This window comes from Oratosquilla oratoria, chromosome 38 (genome assembly GCF_046742065.1).
Source record: "Oratosquilla oratoria isolate Oo_2021 chromosome 38, ASM4674206v1, whole genome shotgun sequence".
Taxonomy (NCBI): domain Eukaryota; kingdom Metazoa; phylum Arthropoda; class Malacostraca; order Stomatopoda; family Squillidae; genus Oratosquilla; species Oratosquilla oratoria.
The window spans coordinates 2322259-2337981 of record NC_134814.1 but is presented as its reverse complement, the minus strand read 5'-3'; the positions used below and the strand labels follow the sequence as shown (position 1 = coordinate 2337981).

General features: G+C 35.9%; 3 protein-coding genes across 15 annotated transcripts in view; 1 reads left to right on the top strand and 2 right to left on the bottom strand.

The window, feature by feature from the left end:
• The window catches only part of LOC143019943 (thiopurine S-methyltransferase-like), a 39941-nt gene extending 29704 nt beyond the window's left edge, over positions 1 to 10237 (bottom strand). Inside the window, exon 1 of one of the 8 annotated variants that reach the window (XM_076175942.1) lies at positions 10071 to 10237. Coding sequence is in view for 2 of the 8 variants with exons in the window: in XM_076175940.1 (XP_076032055.1) it covers positions 3689 to 3744 (56 nt within the window). In the remaining 6 variants the exon portion in view is untranslated. The other 7 variants (XM_076175947.1, XM_076175941.1, XM_076175944.1 and 4 more) reach the window with 7 other exon arrangements.
• LOC143019944 (uncharacterized) overlaps positions 4311 to 15723 on the top strand; it is an 82324-nt gene continuing 70911 nt past the window's right edge. Inside the window, exons 1-3 of one of the 3 annotated variants that reach the window (XR_012965864.1) lie at positions 4315 to 4414; positions 5574 to 5702; positions 14562 to 14684. The gene's annotated coding sequence lies outside the window, so the exon portion shown is untranslated. Of the gene's footprint in view, positions 4415 to 5573; positions 5703 to 14561; positions 14693 to 15723 lie in introns of those variants that run through there. The other 2 variants (XR_012965865.1, XM_076175948.1) reach the window with 2 other exon arrangements.
• The window catches only part of Ppn (proteoglycan-like sulfated glycoprotein papilin), a 228928-nt gene continuing 225406 nt past the window's right edge, over positions 12202 to 15723 (bottom strand). For all 4 annotated transcript variants that reach the window (XM_076175936.1, XM_076175939.1, XM_076175937.1 and 1 more), the window contains 3 exons: positions 14531 to 14686; positions 14130 to 14243; positions 12202 to 14018 (listed from right to left, as the gene is read on the bottom strand). In XM_076175936.1, coding sequence (XP_076032051.1) covers positions 13861 to 14018; positions 14130 to 14243; positions 14531 to 14686 — 428 coding nt within the window. In that variant the 3' untranslated portion in view covers positions 12202 to 13860. The remainder of the gene's footprint in view (positions 14019 to 14129; positions 14244 to 14530; positions 14687 to 15723) is intronic.

The window sequence follows — 15723 nt, the reverse complement described above, 5'->3', positions numbered from 1 at the left end:
TGCAAGTGGAGTTCCTCAGGGTTCCGTTCTTGGGCCACTTCTATTCATAGTATATATAAATGATATAGACCATGGACTAAAATCTACTGTTTCCAAATTTGCTGATGATACAAAACTGTGCGGAGTGGCAAATGATCACTCAAACCAATTAGATATTCAAGAAGATTTAGATAAATTACAGCAATGGTCTGAAAAGTGGCTAATGAAATTTAACACAAGTAAATGCAAGGTAATGCACATAGGTAAAAATAACAGCAAGTACGATTACAAGTTATTTGGAAATTCGTTAACAAAAGTGGATAGTGAAAAAGATCTCGGCGTAATTATCAGTAACGACCTCAAATCATCCAAGCAGTGTATTTCAGCCTCTGAGAAAGCAAATAAGATTCTGGGATTGATTGCGCGATCTTTTGATTTCAAAAGTCCATCACTCATTAACAAGCTATATAAATCGTTAGTTCGTCCACATTTGGAATATGCTGTTTCCGTATGGTCACCGAATCTCATTAAAGACATTGACAGACTGGAAAAAGTACAACGGCGAGCCACAAAACTGATTCCAAATATCAAAAATAAATCATACGAAAATCGACTTAAGCACATGAATCTGTTTTCCCTAAAAAAGCGTAGACTCAGAGGTGACTTGATACAGGTCTTTAAGATTTTAAAGGGAATTGACAACATCAAAAGTGACCAAATTTTCACATTGAATGAGAATCAGACAAGAAACAATGGTCTCAAACTGTCCGGAAATAGATTCAATTTGGAAGTAGGTAGAAACAACTTTGCCAACCGTGTAGTTAATGAATGGAATAAACTTCCTGCACAGGTAGTGCAATGTAGTTCAGTTCGAAGCTTTAAGAATCATTTAGATAAATACCTAAGTAAGATGCTGTAATGATTATAATTTATGTTATATTATTTGTTTTTGTTTTGTTATAATTTGTCTGTCTGATTTTCATTTATTATTAGTTATATGTCAATTTATTATCATTTACTATTTGCCTGTTTGTTTGTTATTCAACTATACCAATGCATTTATTTATGTATTTTAATTGTTATTTACATTGTTATAGTTTTAATTTATTATTAATATGATTTTTTTTTTTTTTTTTTTTTGCATCCGACCTAGATATGGATCAAAAGGTCTCCTGTCGGCATGCTTTGCCTTTGTAATCCTTTGTAATTATTGCTTTTGATTTGTTGATATTCCACTGATGTATGGAAAAGCTCTTGTATCTCCAGCATCTTATCAGTGGCAAGAGACAATGAAGGAAGAAATCTCACCACTTGAGGACAACATCTATGACCTGACAACTTCCTGAGGGTTGAAAAGTCATTGGTGGAAAATGGATTTATGCTAGGAAACTAGGGCTAGGTGCTTTAGAAAAATCGAAAGCAAGATATGTAGCTAAAGGGTATTCACAAGTAAAAGGTGTTGGCTATGAGGAAACTTTTTCTCCAACTGCACATTATACCTCAATCCAAATGTGGCACAGAATGAAATGAAAGTTCACCAATTGGATGCAAAAACAACCTATCTAAATACTGATTTAGATTGTGAAATTTACATGGAGCAGCCACAAGGTTAAAACAAATGAAAAAGGTGAAAAATTATTTTGTAAATTAACGAAGTCTTTAAATGGTTTAAAGCAGATCGGGAGGAACTGGAATAAGTTGGATAAATTCCTCACTGAGCAAGTTTTTATTGAATCTATGGCTAATCCTTGTTTATACTCAGAATTTGAAAGTGACAACAGAACCCTTTTATGCCTAAGTGCAGCTCTGGGGCAAAGTTCTCAGTGATGATCCCTCCCTTTCATCATCACCACTTCCCGTCTCCACCATTCCTTACTGCCTATTATAGCTATTGGCTTGCAAAATAATTAAACAGATTTTTAAAGTGTTATCTAATGTCCCTATTGCAAAAAGGATAAGGGAAAATATTTAATATTCTGTTGATTCTAATGCAAAATTCGTATATTACGGTCAAATATTCAGGCCTTTGGCCTTTTTCTTTTTGTCAGCCTTGTGGGCAGCATGTCCAGACTAGAATTGCCCCCCCTAAATGTGCCACCCCAGGGCATATGGAACCCCCACCCCCATGTACCCTGAATGACAATATAACATTAATTCTAATTTGGGTTGATGATCTGACCACTGCAGCCAGTAGAGACAATTTACTCTGCATCATTAAGAAATTGTTCAAGAACAAGTTCAAAATGAAAGACCTGGATAAACTGTCATGGTTTCTAGGAATTTAATTCACTTTTGATGAAGATAGTACAATAAGACCGAGTCAAAGGAAACATTGTGTAAAATTCATTAAAGATTTCAGATGACCGAGAATAACCCTAAAGCTATCCCATGTGATTAAGCGTAAGCAAAATTGGGCAAAGAGGTTCAAATGAGTTGGATGATCTAAGACTTTATAGGAAGATATTTGGAAGTCTGGCTAAACATGTATTGAAGTACACCAAAGTTACTATGAATTATTACTTAACATTTAAGAAATCAGGTGCACCATTAAAGTTAATGGATTATTGCAATTCAGGTTAAGGGGCATCTGAAGAACGGAAAAGTATCATTGGATATAGTTTTCAATCAAGTGGACCATTTATTACATAGAGGAGCAAGAAGCAAAATGTGATGGTACTTTCAACTTGTGAAGCAGAATATATGGCAATGACCTGTACCATATAAGAAACAAAATTCCTAAGACAGTTGTATTCAGACATGACAAATCTTGAACGAGATACAGTAGTTTAGTTTCCAGATAACATGGATGCTATAGCATTATCAAAACCTTGTTCATCATGAAATATCCAAACATATACTGGTATTACATCTTTCAAAAAAACACCTTCACATACAGTTGGGCCAAACACTCTTTGAATATGTTGATTAATCATTATCCAGATATTCGTTCTTAGCAGTCTACTTTCTGTGCACTTGGCACACAACTCAGCCCTATACCCTGTACTTTTCTGTTTTTATGTATATTGAACAAGGGCTGGCGTGCACAGCGGCGGCGCCAGGAATTTTTAGTTGGGGAGGCTAAGGGGGGGCCGAGCAAATTTGGGGGGGGCTAATAGTAATAGGATAATACACATATATCATCCTCATTTCAGAAGGGGAGGGGGTTAATGGTTTGGCTAGCACTGATGGCTGACAAATCTTTAGCCCTGGCAATTAAAAATTCCACTTAATAAATTATTTCAATGAGTGTTTTAAATTTTCAATTTGCTCATTTCAGTTGGGGCTGGCCACTTTTTTGGGGGGCTAAAGCCCTCCCCCCCTCCCCCTGGCGCCGCCACTGGGCGTGCAAGCAAGATGTGGGCTATCCCTGTATACCCAAAGCTTATCTCCCTCGAGCAGTATGCTGGTCTAGAACGAGGTAGCCAATCAGGTGAATTATTAAGTACCACTACACAAGATCATAAGTTCAGGATGGCATTGTTATACACTTAATATATATTCCCTCTGGCGAATATATTGCCGATTCGTTCACCATACCTGTTTCCAAGCAGAATTTAACAAAATTCGGTCACATCAGAGGAAATGTAACAATCTTAAGAGAGGATGTTGAAATATAATCTTACAGCGGAATATACAGTACAAAGAAACTGATCCATGCTTTTCCCTCTTCCCCCTCCCCCACATGCAGTAGCTTCTAAAAATAATATACAAATGATATCTCCACACGTCCGGGCCGCCATTTTCTGGGGGAGACACCGGGGCCATGCACACGAGGTTGGACTGCTAACACGAGCTAGATCACGCAAGCCTACTAGCGTTCGACTTAAAATGCTTACAAAACAATATACTCACACGCAAATATGCCGCGTTTTCTACACTGCCGTGTAGAATGGGAGTGTTGCCATACCGGGGCATACATTTTTCTCGGGCGTGTGCAGACTTTCATAGCAAGATATACTTGTCAATCTTTGACAAAATGATGGTTCTAGTTTTTTATTCTTGAATGTATATAAGATCCCCATGCCCTAACATATTCAGTAAAATATATATTTTTTTATATTATTATCGCAAAAAGAAAGCTGAAACTTGAGCGTAATTCTTTTTCTACACTAAAAACGTATCTTTTGAGGTACAATATATTATAATTAACATAATTACCAATAAAAGTCATATTTTTATGTACCATTTACTATTTGATACTAAAGTTAAGTGTTTTTTTAAACAACAGCTTGAGTTTTTAAAGGTTTTGAACAGCCTACTGATATGTAGAAAAAATTTCCTCGTGTCCTCGTGCAGTTGCCACATGCCGCTATTTTTTCATGTTTTGGTACAAAATTCTACGAAACTGCAACCGTGCTCACACAACATTCTCACAACCTTACGGAAACACATTACTCACAAATGTTTACAATCTACGTGTCAGGGAGCTACTTCGGTAAGAGATCTACTCTTTCTATCGAATACCGATTTATATATGTATATATATATATATATATATATATATATATATATATATATATATATATATATATATATATATATATATATTCATTCTCAATATTTATTTTCATGCGATAAATTGATTAGCATTTTGGATCCACGTAGATTATACGTACATCACGTTGGATATGCAGATCGCATACCAAAGTATATTTACGTTATATAATATCTGTCTTCATTCTAAATAATTATTCTTATGCAGTAAAATTATTAAAATTCCCTGGTGACATCCACGCAAGTTATACGTAGATCATGCTGGCTATGTAAGCAGCATACCAAAATATTTCATACGATTTCTGTCTTCATTGTCAATGTTTATTCTTATGCGGTAAATTTGTTAATGTTCCCTGGTGGCAATCTCCTTATACCTTAATAACCGACCAGATGTTGGATATGACACAAACCTGTTGGAATGGTTTGACCAATGTTTACATTTTTTGAAAAATTATCTTTCAAATCTGTATGTTTTCATATAATTTAATTGACGGGAAGTTAAGATTTTTAGCCTACCAATAAACTGCCCATGACTACAAACACGACTAGACTGAGTCGCCGCCGTGTAAAGCGGACATGATATGTCTGTATAACTCAATTATCACGCAAGCTTATTTTTATTCTAATTTTATCAAATATCCATCCTCTTCCACGGAAAGGTTACGTTAGGTTAGACTATATTACGTTAGGAGCTACTGGACAACCCAAAATTCATGTTAAAATTATACGTGCACGAATGATTCTGGAAATTTCCCCTAACCTATCCTACAATCTAAACTTCCCGTCAATCAAATCATCAAATGGTATGAAAACTTAATTTGAAAGAAATGTTTAAACTATGTAAATATTGGTCAAACAACGCTTGCATATTTACATTTTCTTTAGCTTAATGATGATTGGAGTTAACACCGATGTTATATAACTAATAACTAATTGTGACAAGTCTAACGTGCCAAAACCCCGTTGGTGTCAGCTTTTGTGTTAATAAACCAAATACAGTCCCTAAGACATTAAATCTCAACTCCCTAAATCATTAACAATTCCTTCGATTTGTATTTTACACAAATGCAATATTAATTTTACACTTCCTTTTCATTAAGTACGATGGCCATACCTAACAGCCACACACAACGGCCATGATGTTAACATATCACAACTCGGAATACAACTGTAGCCGCTACAAGACTACATGACCGTCGACATTGGAGCATATTTGCATCTTTCGAAAGGCATGGAAGAATATTTACAAACTTGCTATTAGAGTTTATTACTATCACTACTACTCCTATTCATAAAATATAATGTTACTAGTGAGCACATGTTATTGGCATATGAACGGTGTATTATGACGTTTCTCGCTAGTTACACGACGATTTACTACCGTTATGTAAACCCTCGGAGGGTAATACGAGAAACTCTTCGAGACTGGCGAGACTTTTCATCCATGTTTCATTGTCACGCAATATTACAATCCTTAGATATGCCTCGTATCAGGTCATGATTCAATCTACAAAATTTACTTAAATTTATCGATATTACCAGTTTTAATATAACTAAAAGTTTGTTAGTCGTGTTGCTGCTTGTGTATTTGATGAAGATTGGCAGGTTAGGTTGCGTTATATTTGGGTTGTGTAAATATTGACAAGTATTGAATGGTTTACATCAAAACGATATCTAAAATATATTATGTTTTCGGCCATCTAAATTTACTACAAACCGTAATTTGGATTGTGGAAATATTGACAAGTATTGAATGGTCTACATCAAAACGACGCCTAATAATATATTGTTTACGTCCTCGGCCATCTAAATTTACTACAAACTGTTATACATATTCATATCTGGTCTTGAATATTCTGCGAGTCAAATTGGCAACGTCGTTTCGCTACATGGCCAGTTCGGTACCAACAATTTTGCTACATTACTCAGTCGTTTCGCTACATCCTTTCGGTCGTTTCGCTACATTCTTCGGTCATTTCGCTACATTCTTTCGGTCGTTTCGCTACATTGTTCGGTCGTTTCGCTACACTGTTTTTTCGCATTTGAGATACGAATATGATAAAAAATACAATGTGTCCAGGTTTATAAAGTACCTGTAACCCTTTGGGCGTTTCGTTACATTGTTTGGTGGTTTCGCTACATGGCCAGTTCCGTTAATCTTACATTTTTAAATAGTTACTCTCAATAATGTGTTGAATGTCCTTCCAATTATTCTTACTTAAGTGTTTTATAATGTTGGGGAAAAATCTCTCTGTTTTTACTGCTTTCGGAGAGGTACCTCTTCCTGGATCCGCCACTGTCTCTAAGTTACTTTGAGGGTCATCGTATTTTTGGGTCCTTAGTATTATATAATTAATTAATTTTAGCAATGATATTCATAGGTAGGTTGGATATTAAATGGTAACACTTTTGAATTGAAGTTACTTTTGAAAGTGAAAACGGACACTCTTACTGATATTTGTCTCGTCGATCGGTACGGTTCAGGTTGCTGTCGTCCATGATGTTTGAGATGGTGAACAATTTGTAGGATGCACTTGGTCTACGCTCAAGATGGCCACGTGGATGGAACCGTCATTTACAATTGTCTTCTTTTAGCCCGTAGGTGCAGTCACTCACTGAGTCACCACTGAAGGTGGTGATGGGTTTAAACACACGTTGGGGCTATTTAATTCTTGATTATAGCGTTGATAGAAGACACGAATGAAATATTGGAGAAAGAGTAATTTCCATTGTTGAGTAGTGTTCGATAAAGTACAGATGACCAAAGTGGAGGTGAACAGAGGAGGGCCGGTTAGATGAGCTGGCGGGCCTGTAGCACAAGGAACACACACACACACACGTGAATTTAAAATAACTGCTAGTATGGCTGGGAGGACTCAACTGAAACGGAGGGTTTTATCTTGTATACTTTTTTATTCCTTTTTGAAGAACAACACCGAACAGGTGCCTCGGAGGATCTTAGAACCATTTGCTGAACTGAGTGCACTTCACATCAACTAGTTACATGGCTCACATGATACGCTTATGAGACTTGGCAACAGAAAACTCCTCAATTATATTTAGTGCGTTTGTTCCCTCAGTAACTCGTGCTCAATACTCATTAGAGAGAGATGGTTCAATCTTGTTTGACCCATACTGACTCTTCCTTCGTTCTTGATTCTCATTAATTTTGAAAACGAGCGTTCACTACAGCATTTGGTAACAATTAGAGCTAAACAGATGTTCAATGCGGTCTCGACATTAGGAAACAAGACCCAAATAGATTATCAACTACAGTATCATTTCAGCAATGGTCTCAGCAAGGTCAGTTTTCAAAAGTTCACTAAAATGGATCAGTTCCTCTTTGAACTCCTTTTCCAAGTCTTCAGGCTAAGCGTGAATCAACTCTGTTGCGCCAGCCTTTATTTCATCTGGAGTGAGTTTTAGCAGTTTTCGAAGAAACCCAAACATACCTTTCAACTTCATATATGCTATCTGCCTTTTAGAGAGAGCAGCAACCAATCTTTCCACAATAACCAGAATTGCTCAAATTCTGAATTATTCAGATGGGTGGATGGATTCTATGCTGCTACAATCTGAGCTAGAACCATCGTAGTGGTTATATTTGCGATTCCTTCGTCGTTGTTGTGAAACGTCCTTGGGGTAGTGATTGCAATCAGTGAGAATTTTGGCCTGATCTTCAAAAGTTGTAAACGTTGGTTGAAGAGCTTCAACATAACCGCGCTAATATTTGTACAATGCACAAGCAGAATTTAAGTCTTGATCTGATGACTGCAAGAAAACACTGGTTTTCTGAAATCTTTCCAGAATCTGATCCCACAGTATGATCATAAATCCCGTCTCCAATGAACTTCTGAACCTGTTAATAAAAGTATCTAAATTACATTAATAACACACAGCATTGTTCATGGGATCTCACACGAACATCAACCTCCTGTTTTTTTTTTTGGGCAAATACATTGATTACACTGTCTATTTCAATATTGATTTAATTGTGAACGCCGAGTAGTGCCAGGCCGTTGAGGCGATCTTGACCCATAGTATTCCGTAGGTAGGTCTTTAGTCGCTTCAGGGTTCGAGACTGGGAGCGTGATCAAAACTCGGAGGAGCGTGGCCAGGTTCGGATACATTCGGGTCTGGGCGTGGGCAAGGGCATCTCCAATGGATTCGAAATTAAATATCATTTGGAAAAATACATGGTAATATCGATATCAAGTTGAAGTATGGTAATAGTTTTCTTTAATAGAAAGGTGTTCCACTATTCAATTTCCCTTTGGGTTATTAAACAATTGCAAGAGATATTATAAACGAATAAGTAATAGTTTACCTGCTTACTCGAGTATATGCTTACACCTCAACGGTTAACTGCAACTGTGCATTATACTTGTCACCTCAATGATTTCGACAATTGTTTGATAACTACATTTAATGAAGAAATTACTAAATTAACGACTAAAATAACATCAAGAAGAAAGATACCAATCAAACCTTGGATAACAAATAACTTATTAAAATGCATCAATTTAAAAAATAAACTTTATAAAAAATACATTAAGTGCAACTCTGAACTTAATAAACACAATTTTATCAGATATCGTAATGTTCTGAACCCATTAATTAAATCGGCTCGCAAGCAATACTATATAAAAAAAACGAAGAAAATTCATTGGTTCCGAAGAAACTCTGGTCAATACTTCTTGAAGTAATTAATAAAAAGAGAAGTAATAATACTCCCAATTTGTTTATTCACAATAACAGGCAGGTAACTGACAACCATGAGATCGCTGACATGTTTAATATCTTTTTCTGTTCAATTGGTTGTTTATTGGCTAATAAGCTGCCAAATGACCCAGGAAACCCACTTCAATATATAACTCCAGTCTCATCACAATTTAGTGTAATAAAACCATCAACTCACGATATTTTGCGTATTATAAATAATCTTAAAAATAAGTCCAATGGCTATGATTGCATTAATACAAAGATCCTTAAACTTGCTGCTCCCAAAATTATTCATTTACTCATGCATTTAATCACGTTGTGCTTTCAACAGAGTTGCTTTCCTAATAACCTAAAAATTGCTGTAGTACACCCGATCCATAAAGATGGGCCCACATCAAACGTATCAAATTTTCGTCCGATTTCGATCCTTCCGGTATTGTCTAAAGTACTTGAAATCGTTATTCTTGAGCAATTGGTAGATTACCTTGAGTACCATGGGATCATTTTCAATAATCAATTTGGATTCCGTGAAAACCACTCGACATATATGCCTGTTGCTCTCTTACATGAATATATTGCAACTCGACTATCTAATAAAAAATATGTGCCGCAGTTTTTCTAAACATTAAAAAGGCTTTTGACACAGTTTATCATAGTATTCTATTGATGAAAATGGCTGAGTACGGAATAAGAGACTTTGAACTTTAGATATTTCAGTCATATTTATCTAATCGTAATCAAGTTGTCTTATTTAAGGTGTTAAATCGAGATTAATGGGTGTAAGTATGGGGGTACCTCAAGGTATTCAGGTCCTATTTTGTTTTTGATTTACATTAACGATATCTATAAAGCCTGTGGTATTCCTGAATACTTACTGTTTGCAGATGATACTTCTTGATTGATTGCTTCAACAACACAAAACAATCATATAGGTGACAATACAGGTATGTAAACGGCCAACGAACGTGGTATATTGCCTTTCTATCCCTTTTCAGCACAACTGAGACACAACCCTGGTAACCCTACAACACGCGCAGCACAAAACAGATAAATGGAATGAAACAAATGCCAAACACAGCACAATTCCGCCCAAATACCGCACGCATGCTGTCAGCTTATAACCCCTGGACCTGGCAAAACATCAGAAAGTACTAAAATCGATTAAATGACATCCTTACAATGATTCATGGAAGAACAAATTTGGGGGTGGGCTTCAGCCCCCTCAGCCCCCCCCCCCCTGGATCCGCGCCTGGTAGAAGCAGAAAAGAATATATATATATATATATATATATATATATATATATATATATATATATATATATATATATATATATATATATATATATATATATATATATATATATTTAACTACTTGTGGATAACATTCTGCAGTAAATTTTCTTAACAAATAGTCTAATAGAGGGAATGGACGAAACATACAATATACACATGCACGTGTAGAAGTTTGGGAGAAATATTAATGAAGTGGTGTTGCTGGAGTAGAAGATGAACTGATAGATGGAGTAGCAGGAGGTATGGAGTGGCTGGTAGGAACTATAACAGAAAATTCAGTTATGTGCATTGAAAGGAAATGATGATAGTGAACATAGCGTTGTAAGAAGACATAACCACAATGTACCAGGGTAGTGGGTGATAAAGTACTTGGGAGGGCATTAATAGACCATGTAATGGTACCCCAAAAAGAGAATTGGAAGAGTTCTGAACATAAATGTACTGTGGGGAGAAGGCAGAGGATTGTTGAATTATTATCTGGTAGAAAGGAAAATGTGAGTCAAGTGAATAGGAAGAAATGGGAAGTTAGCAAAGTACTGAAGGTGAGCAAAGCATACCAGGGGAAGCTATGAGAAGTAAGGGAGGCAGTGAAGGATAAAAGAAAAACAGGAGTAGAGGAAGAATGAATATGTTTAAGGGAGGAAGTACTAAAGTGTGTAAAGATGGTATGTGAGATGAAGACGATGGAAGGGGACAGAGGGAGGGGTGGTGAATAGTGGGATGAAGAGGTGAAGGAGGTGGTGGCAGAAAAGAGGCAAGCATATGAAGGGTGGTTGTAAAGTAGAAATGAAGAAGCATATGAGAAGTGCAGAAGAGGATAGAAGCAAAATGCAAGGTGAGCAAAGCCAATGAATTGGGTAGGTATTTCACAGAAATTTTTGAAAGAAAAAAAAATGTAAAGGAAGTGAAAAGAGTGAGGGGGATGAGTCTGGTAGAAATGGTAAAGGGTGTTGAAGGATAGTGGGTAAAGTATTTCATGAATTTGTTGAATGTAGAAGTAGGTAGGAGGAGTTTGTAGCAGTAGATATCTAGAATGACTGGTGGGATAAGAGAATGATAGAGCTATACAAAAAGAGGAAATACTGGTAAAAGCTAATAAGGCACCTTTGATAGATGGTTACCATGTGGAGTGTGTGATGAAAGGAGAAGTTAGTGGACTGGCAAGTGAGATTGTTTAATGTGTGCCTAAGGGAGGGAAGTGCTTCATTGGACTGGAGGAGTGCATGTGTAGTTCCACTATACAGGGAAAAAGGGGACAAGTATCAATGTAGTAGTTTTAGAAGGATCAGTCTGTAAAGTGTAGTTAGTAAAGCATCTCAGAGGGTGTTGAGAAGATTGGGAGGGGAACAGGAGTAATTGGGGAAGAAGAGTGAATATGAAGATGTGGAAGTGTTTATTAGGGTGGTCTTGATGCATCCTGTTATTAGTCTCAATCCTTTATTTTATGTAGTTTTTAATGTGTCTGTTTTCCTGATTGTTGGGAACATAACTGTAGTAGAGTGTTGTTTGTATGAATTATTTGTAGACTGTGATTAGTTTCCTTCTGTTGTCCAAAGCCCTGGCTTGTGATTCATTTTAATATGTTTATTTTCTTTGTTGAGATGGGAAGGTTGTTGAGGACATGAGTATGTGCTTTGACCTGGCCAGCCCTCTTACAAGGTACTGACTGCAGTTTAGTTTACGAGTTAAGGCTATTTGAAAGAAGCAACTACATAATACTAAAAAGTTTATTTTTCCATAACTGCCATCACAGATTGTTTAACATTTACATTTTTTCTTACATTTTACTGTGCCACAAAGGATAGCATGACTATTGACCAATCTGAAAGGAAATAGATAATTCCTCCATTGGAATTTATAATGAACCTCTTCATGTTACCGTCATGAATCATATCCTTTGCTAAAGTGGCAGTGTCAGTTTCAATCATGCATTTGAGAATCTACACATAATAACACAGACACACCAAATGAATTGGAAAACACATTCTTTCTAAGCATTTTAGTAGTACATACCAATGTATCAAAACAGGAATATTGTGGACCTAATAATACTTCATGTCTTTAATGTCTAAATCTTGCAGGTCATAGAGTTAGACTTAGTCAGTCTAAAGATTTTATGTACAGCTATGAAAAAAAACAGCCTTCAATTTTCAAAAATTCTTGCAAAAAGCATAAGCTTGTCTATCTTTATGATATGCCACTGAAAGTTTGGTTGATCAAGGGTACAGTCATTGCTCCTAAAGAAATAGCTCTTTAAAATTTTCTCTGCAGTATTAATGATAAGGGAAACAGAACCCATTTCATATGGAAAAAAGTAAGCCTTTTTTTTTCTAATACAAAGAACTTTCCAAACCAATATGAAGTAGCATATTTTCAACCATTTACATACATCCTCTTATACAAACATATTTCTCTTATCACTAATACTTATGAGTGAAACTTACATCACTTTATTTAATTTCGATATGAAATTCTAAATATGATATTCATTTTAGATTGGCTTTTAGTATACCCAGAGGTAAGATTTAGTTGCTGTTCTGCAGATACATAGAATCATATCATCAGAATTCCATGGAGCTGAAAATCTATCATTCAGATCTGGAATATACTTGTCTCATTCCTAACTTTTTCTATGCTTCACTAAACAGGTTCACATTTGTGATTTTTGTTTTTTTATCAAATTAAAAAAAAAATTGCAATATTTATTAACTAAGAACACAGCAGATAGAAAACAGTTGTGCATAACATATCCACAGTTATTTATGCAGATTTGCAACTTCTTATATATATACCGGTATATATGATATGATCACACTTTACTTTTATCGTTAATGCATTAGTATGTACCTTTTGGCACCATAAAGTCCTGAGGAATTGGAATATTGAACACAATTGTTTCTTTGTAACTTCCTTTCAGGTCTTCAACTATGAGGACAGTATACATTTGTTGTATCAATTCATGTCAGCACATTTGAAAAGTGATGAGTATACTTAGTCTTATCATTAAGTTTGACAAATAAGTTATTACAAAAAAAGAAAATTAATCTGTACTCAAGGTCTATATTAACATCTAATGTCCTAGGATCTACAAAGGTTTAAATAACTAAAAAGATTTGAGATAGCCTTTCTTCCACAGCAATTTAAGTTCTTCAGTTAATACTACCTTAATTTTATTTCAATATAAAGTTATCCTTTCATGAACAAATCTGACACTGGTTATTGTACTGGGCTTCTAGGTTTTATACAAGCAATGTTTGCTTATGTTTCCTTCCATCTTAACCATCACAGTTAACTCTGATACACATTACAATCAACAGTTAATTATTAAAAAGCATTAAGTCATGTTTCTGTGGTAAATACCCTGAGAGTACCTCATAAATGTGGTCCATCAGGAGGTAATTGACCTGCAACTGTGCAGGAGTGACAACAAAACCGTGCATAGTATCTGTTATTGCAATACTTAGCACGAACTATAAGCTTGCAGTTAGCAAAGTAGGGGTTGTCAGTACAACTTGGATGTACATAAATACCTGTAACAGAGATATTTCACCAGGTTAGAAAGATTATAGTTATTAGATGAAAATATAAATTTCTTTTCTATACATTTGTAAACTGATATGGAAATTGAAATGAGCCTTTACCTTCAATGGTGATGAGTTTTCCACTACTGGCTCTTCCATACTCATTTACTGCTTCACATTTATACATGCCTGTATCCTCATCTTTTGTATTTGTGATGATGAGGGTATTGTCATCTGCAGGAATATGACCAAAAGTAAATTGTAGTGTAAATAGTACTGGTACATATGACAATATATGGACAATTCCTTTAGAATTACAAAGATAATTAGATGAGAGAATATGTGCCAATGACTTTTCCTCCCTTGTAAAGGGAATGGAAAATTGAAATCATGGATTGACTCCTCACAGAAGGAAAACAATAGTGGTTCCCATCCCACAACTCCATCCCTTGTAATCACCCTTTATGACATATATAAAAAAAATACTAGTCACATGTCACTCATGATAACTGTATACTTACCTAGAATCTGATATTTAAGTGAATTTTGTAGCTGTTGGTTGTCACGGTACCACGACACTTGAGGAACTGGGAGGCCACTCACTTCACAGGAAACACTAATGTTTGAGTTTGGTGTATATACAGTTGTATTGAGAATAATGTTGGCCCGAGGTGGAACTGTATGGATGATCCAGAATTAACATGCATTAGAAAATAGTTCCTCATGAGATTTTTGTAGAAAAAGTTGTCACAGTAAAAGCTGCACCTGGTTTAGAGACAGTAGTAATATATTAAAATATTTTAATGGTTTTCAAAATTTAATAACTGATGATAATATCTTAAATAAAGGGCTAAATGATATGTCTATAAATATGAAATACTCTTATGTAATAGTACAATTACAAAATCTATAAAAAATAAGTTATACCTTGAAATATATAACTTATAGAATTAAAGGTGTTTCAAACACTTGGTAAGAAGTTTCAAAACACATACATTGTAATGTTCTTATACTGGTAAAAAATGTAACTAACACAGTGAGTGGAGAAGGGTTGTATATGGATGATGTTGTGCTTGCATGAGGTGGAATGGGTGGGGGGTGAGGTGGTATGTGTGAGCAAAATTTGACGCAGCCCGAAGGGATTTTTCCCCGTCCTCTCATTTTATGCAATGGGGGGACGGAGAGGGGGGGGGCACCGATTTGATGAAGCGGCCTTGCTGTGGATGTGCTGTGTCTTGCGACACTGCTTCTGACCCAGGGCAGTGGACAAGGTGCAGGGATGACCCGTCATCCAGGGGGTGCTCAGATGGGAGGGATGTGGAGTGTATTCAGGGATGGAATGGGTGGAAATGATTTTATGCCTTTCCCTTTTTGGCTACCTCCCTTGTAAGGGGGAAAGGGCCTTGGTATATGTATGTATGTATGTAACACAGTTTAGGTAAATTAGGTAAATACACTTTATTCCAACACTTCTCCATGCTCCATGTTTACAGATGCATTGTGGGTAGGGAACATCCCAGACAAAATAGTTGGAGAAACCTACAATTTATTAAGATCAATAAAAGTGGCTTTTAGTTACTTGGATGAGATAATGGTAAATAAAATACTAGTCACATTGATAAGACCAAGATTGGAGTACACAGCGACACTATGGACACCCAGTACAAAAAGGAATTTAAGGAAAATAGAAAGAATCCAAAGAGCAACAACAAAG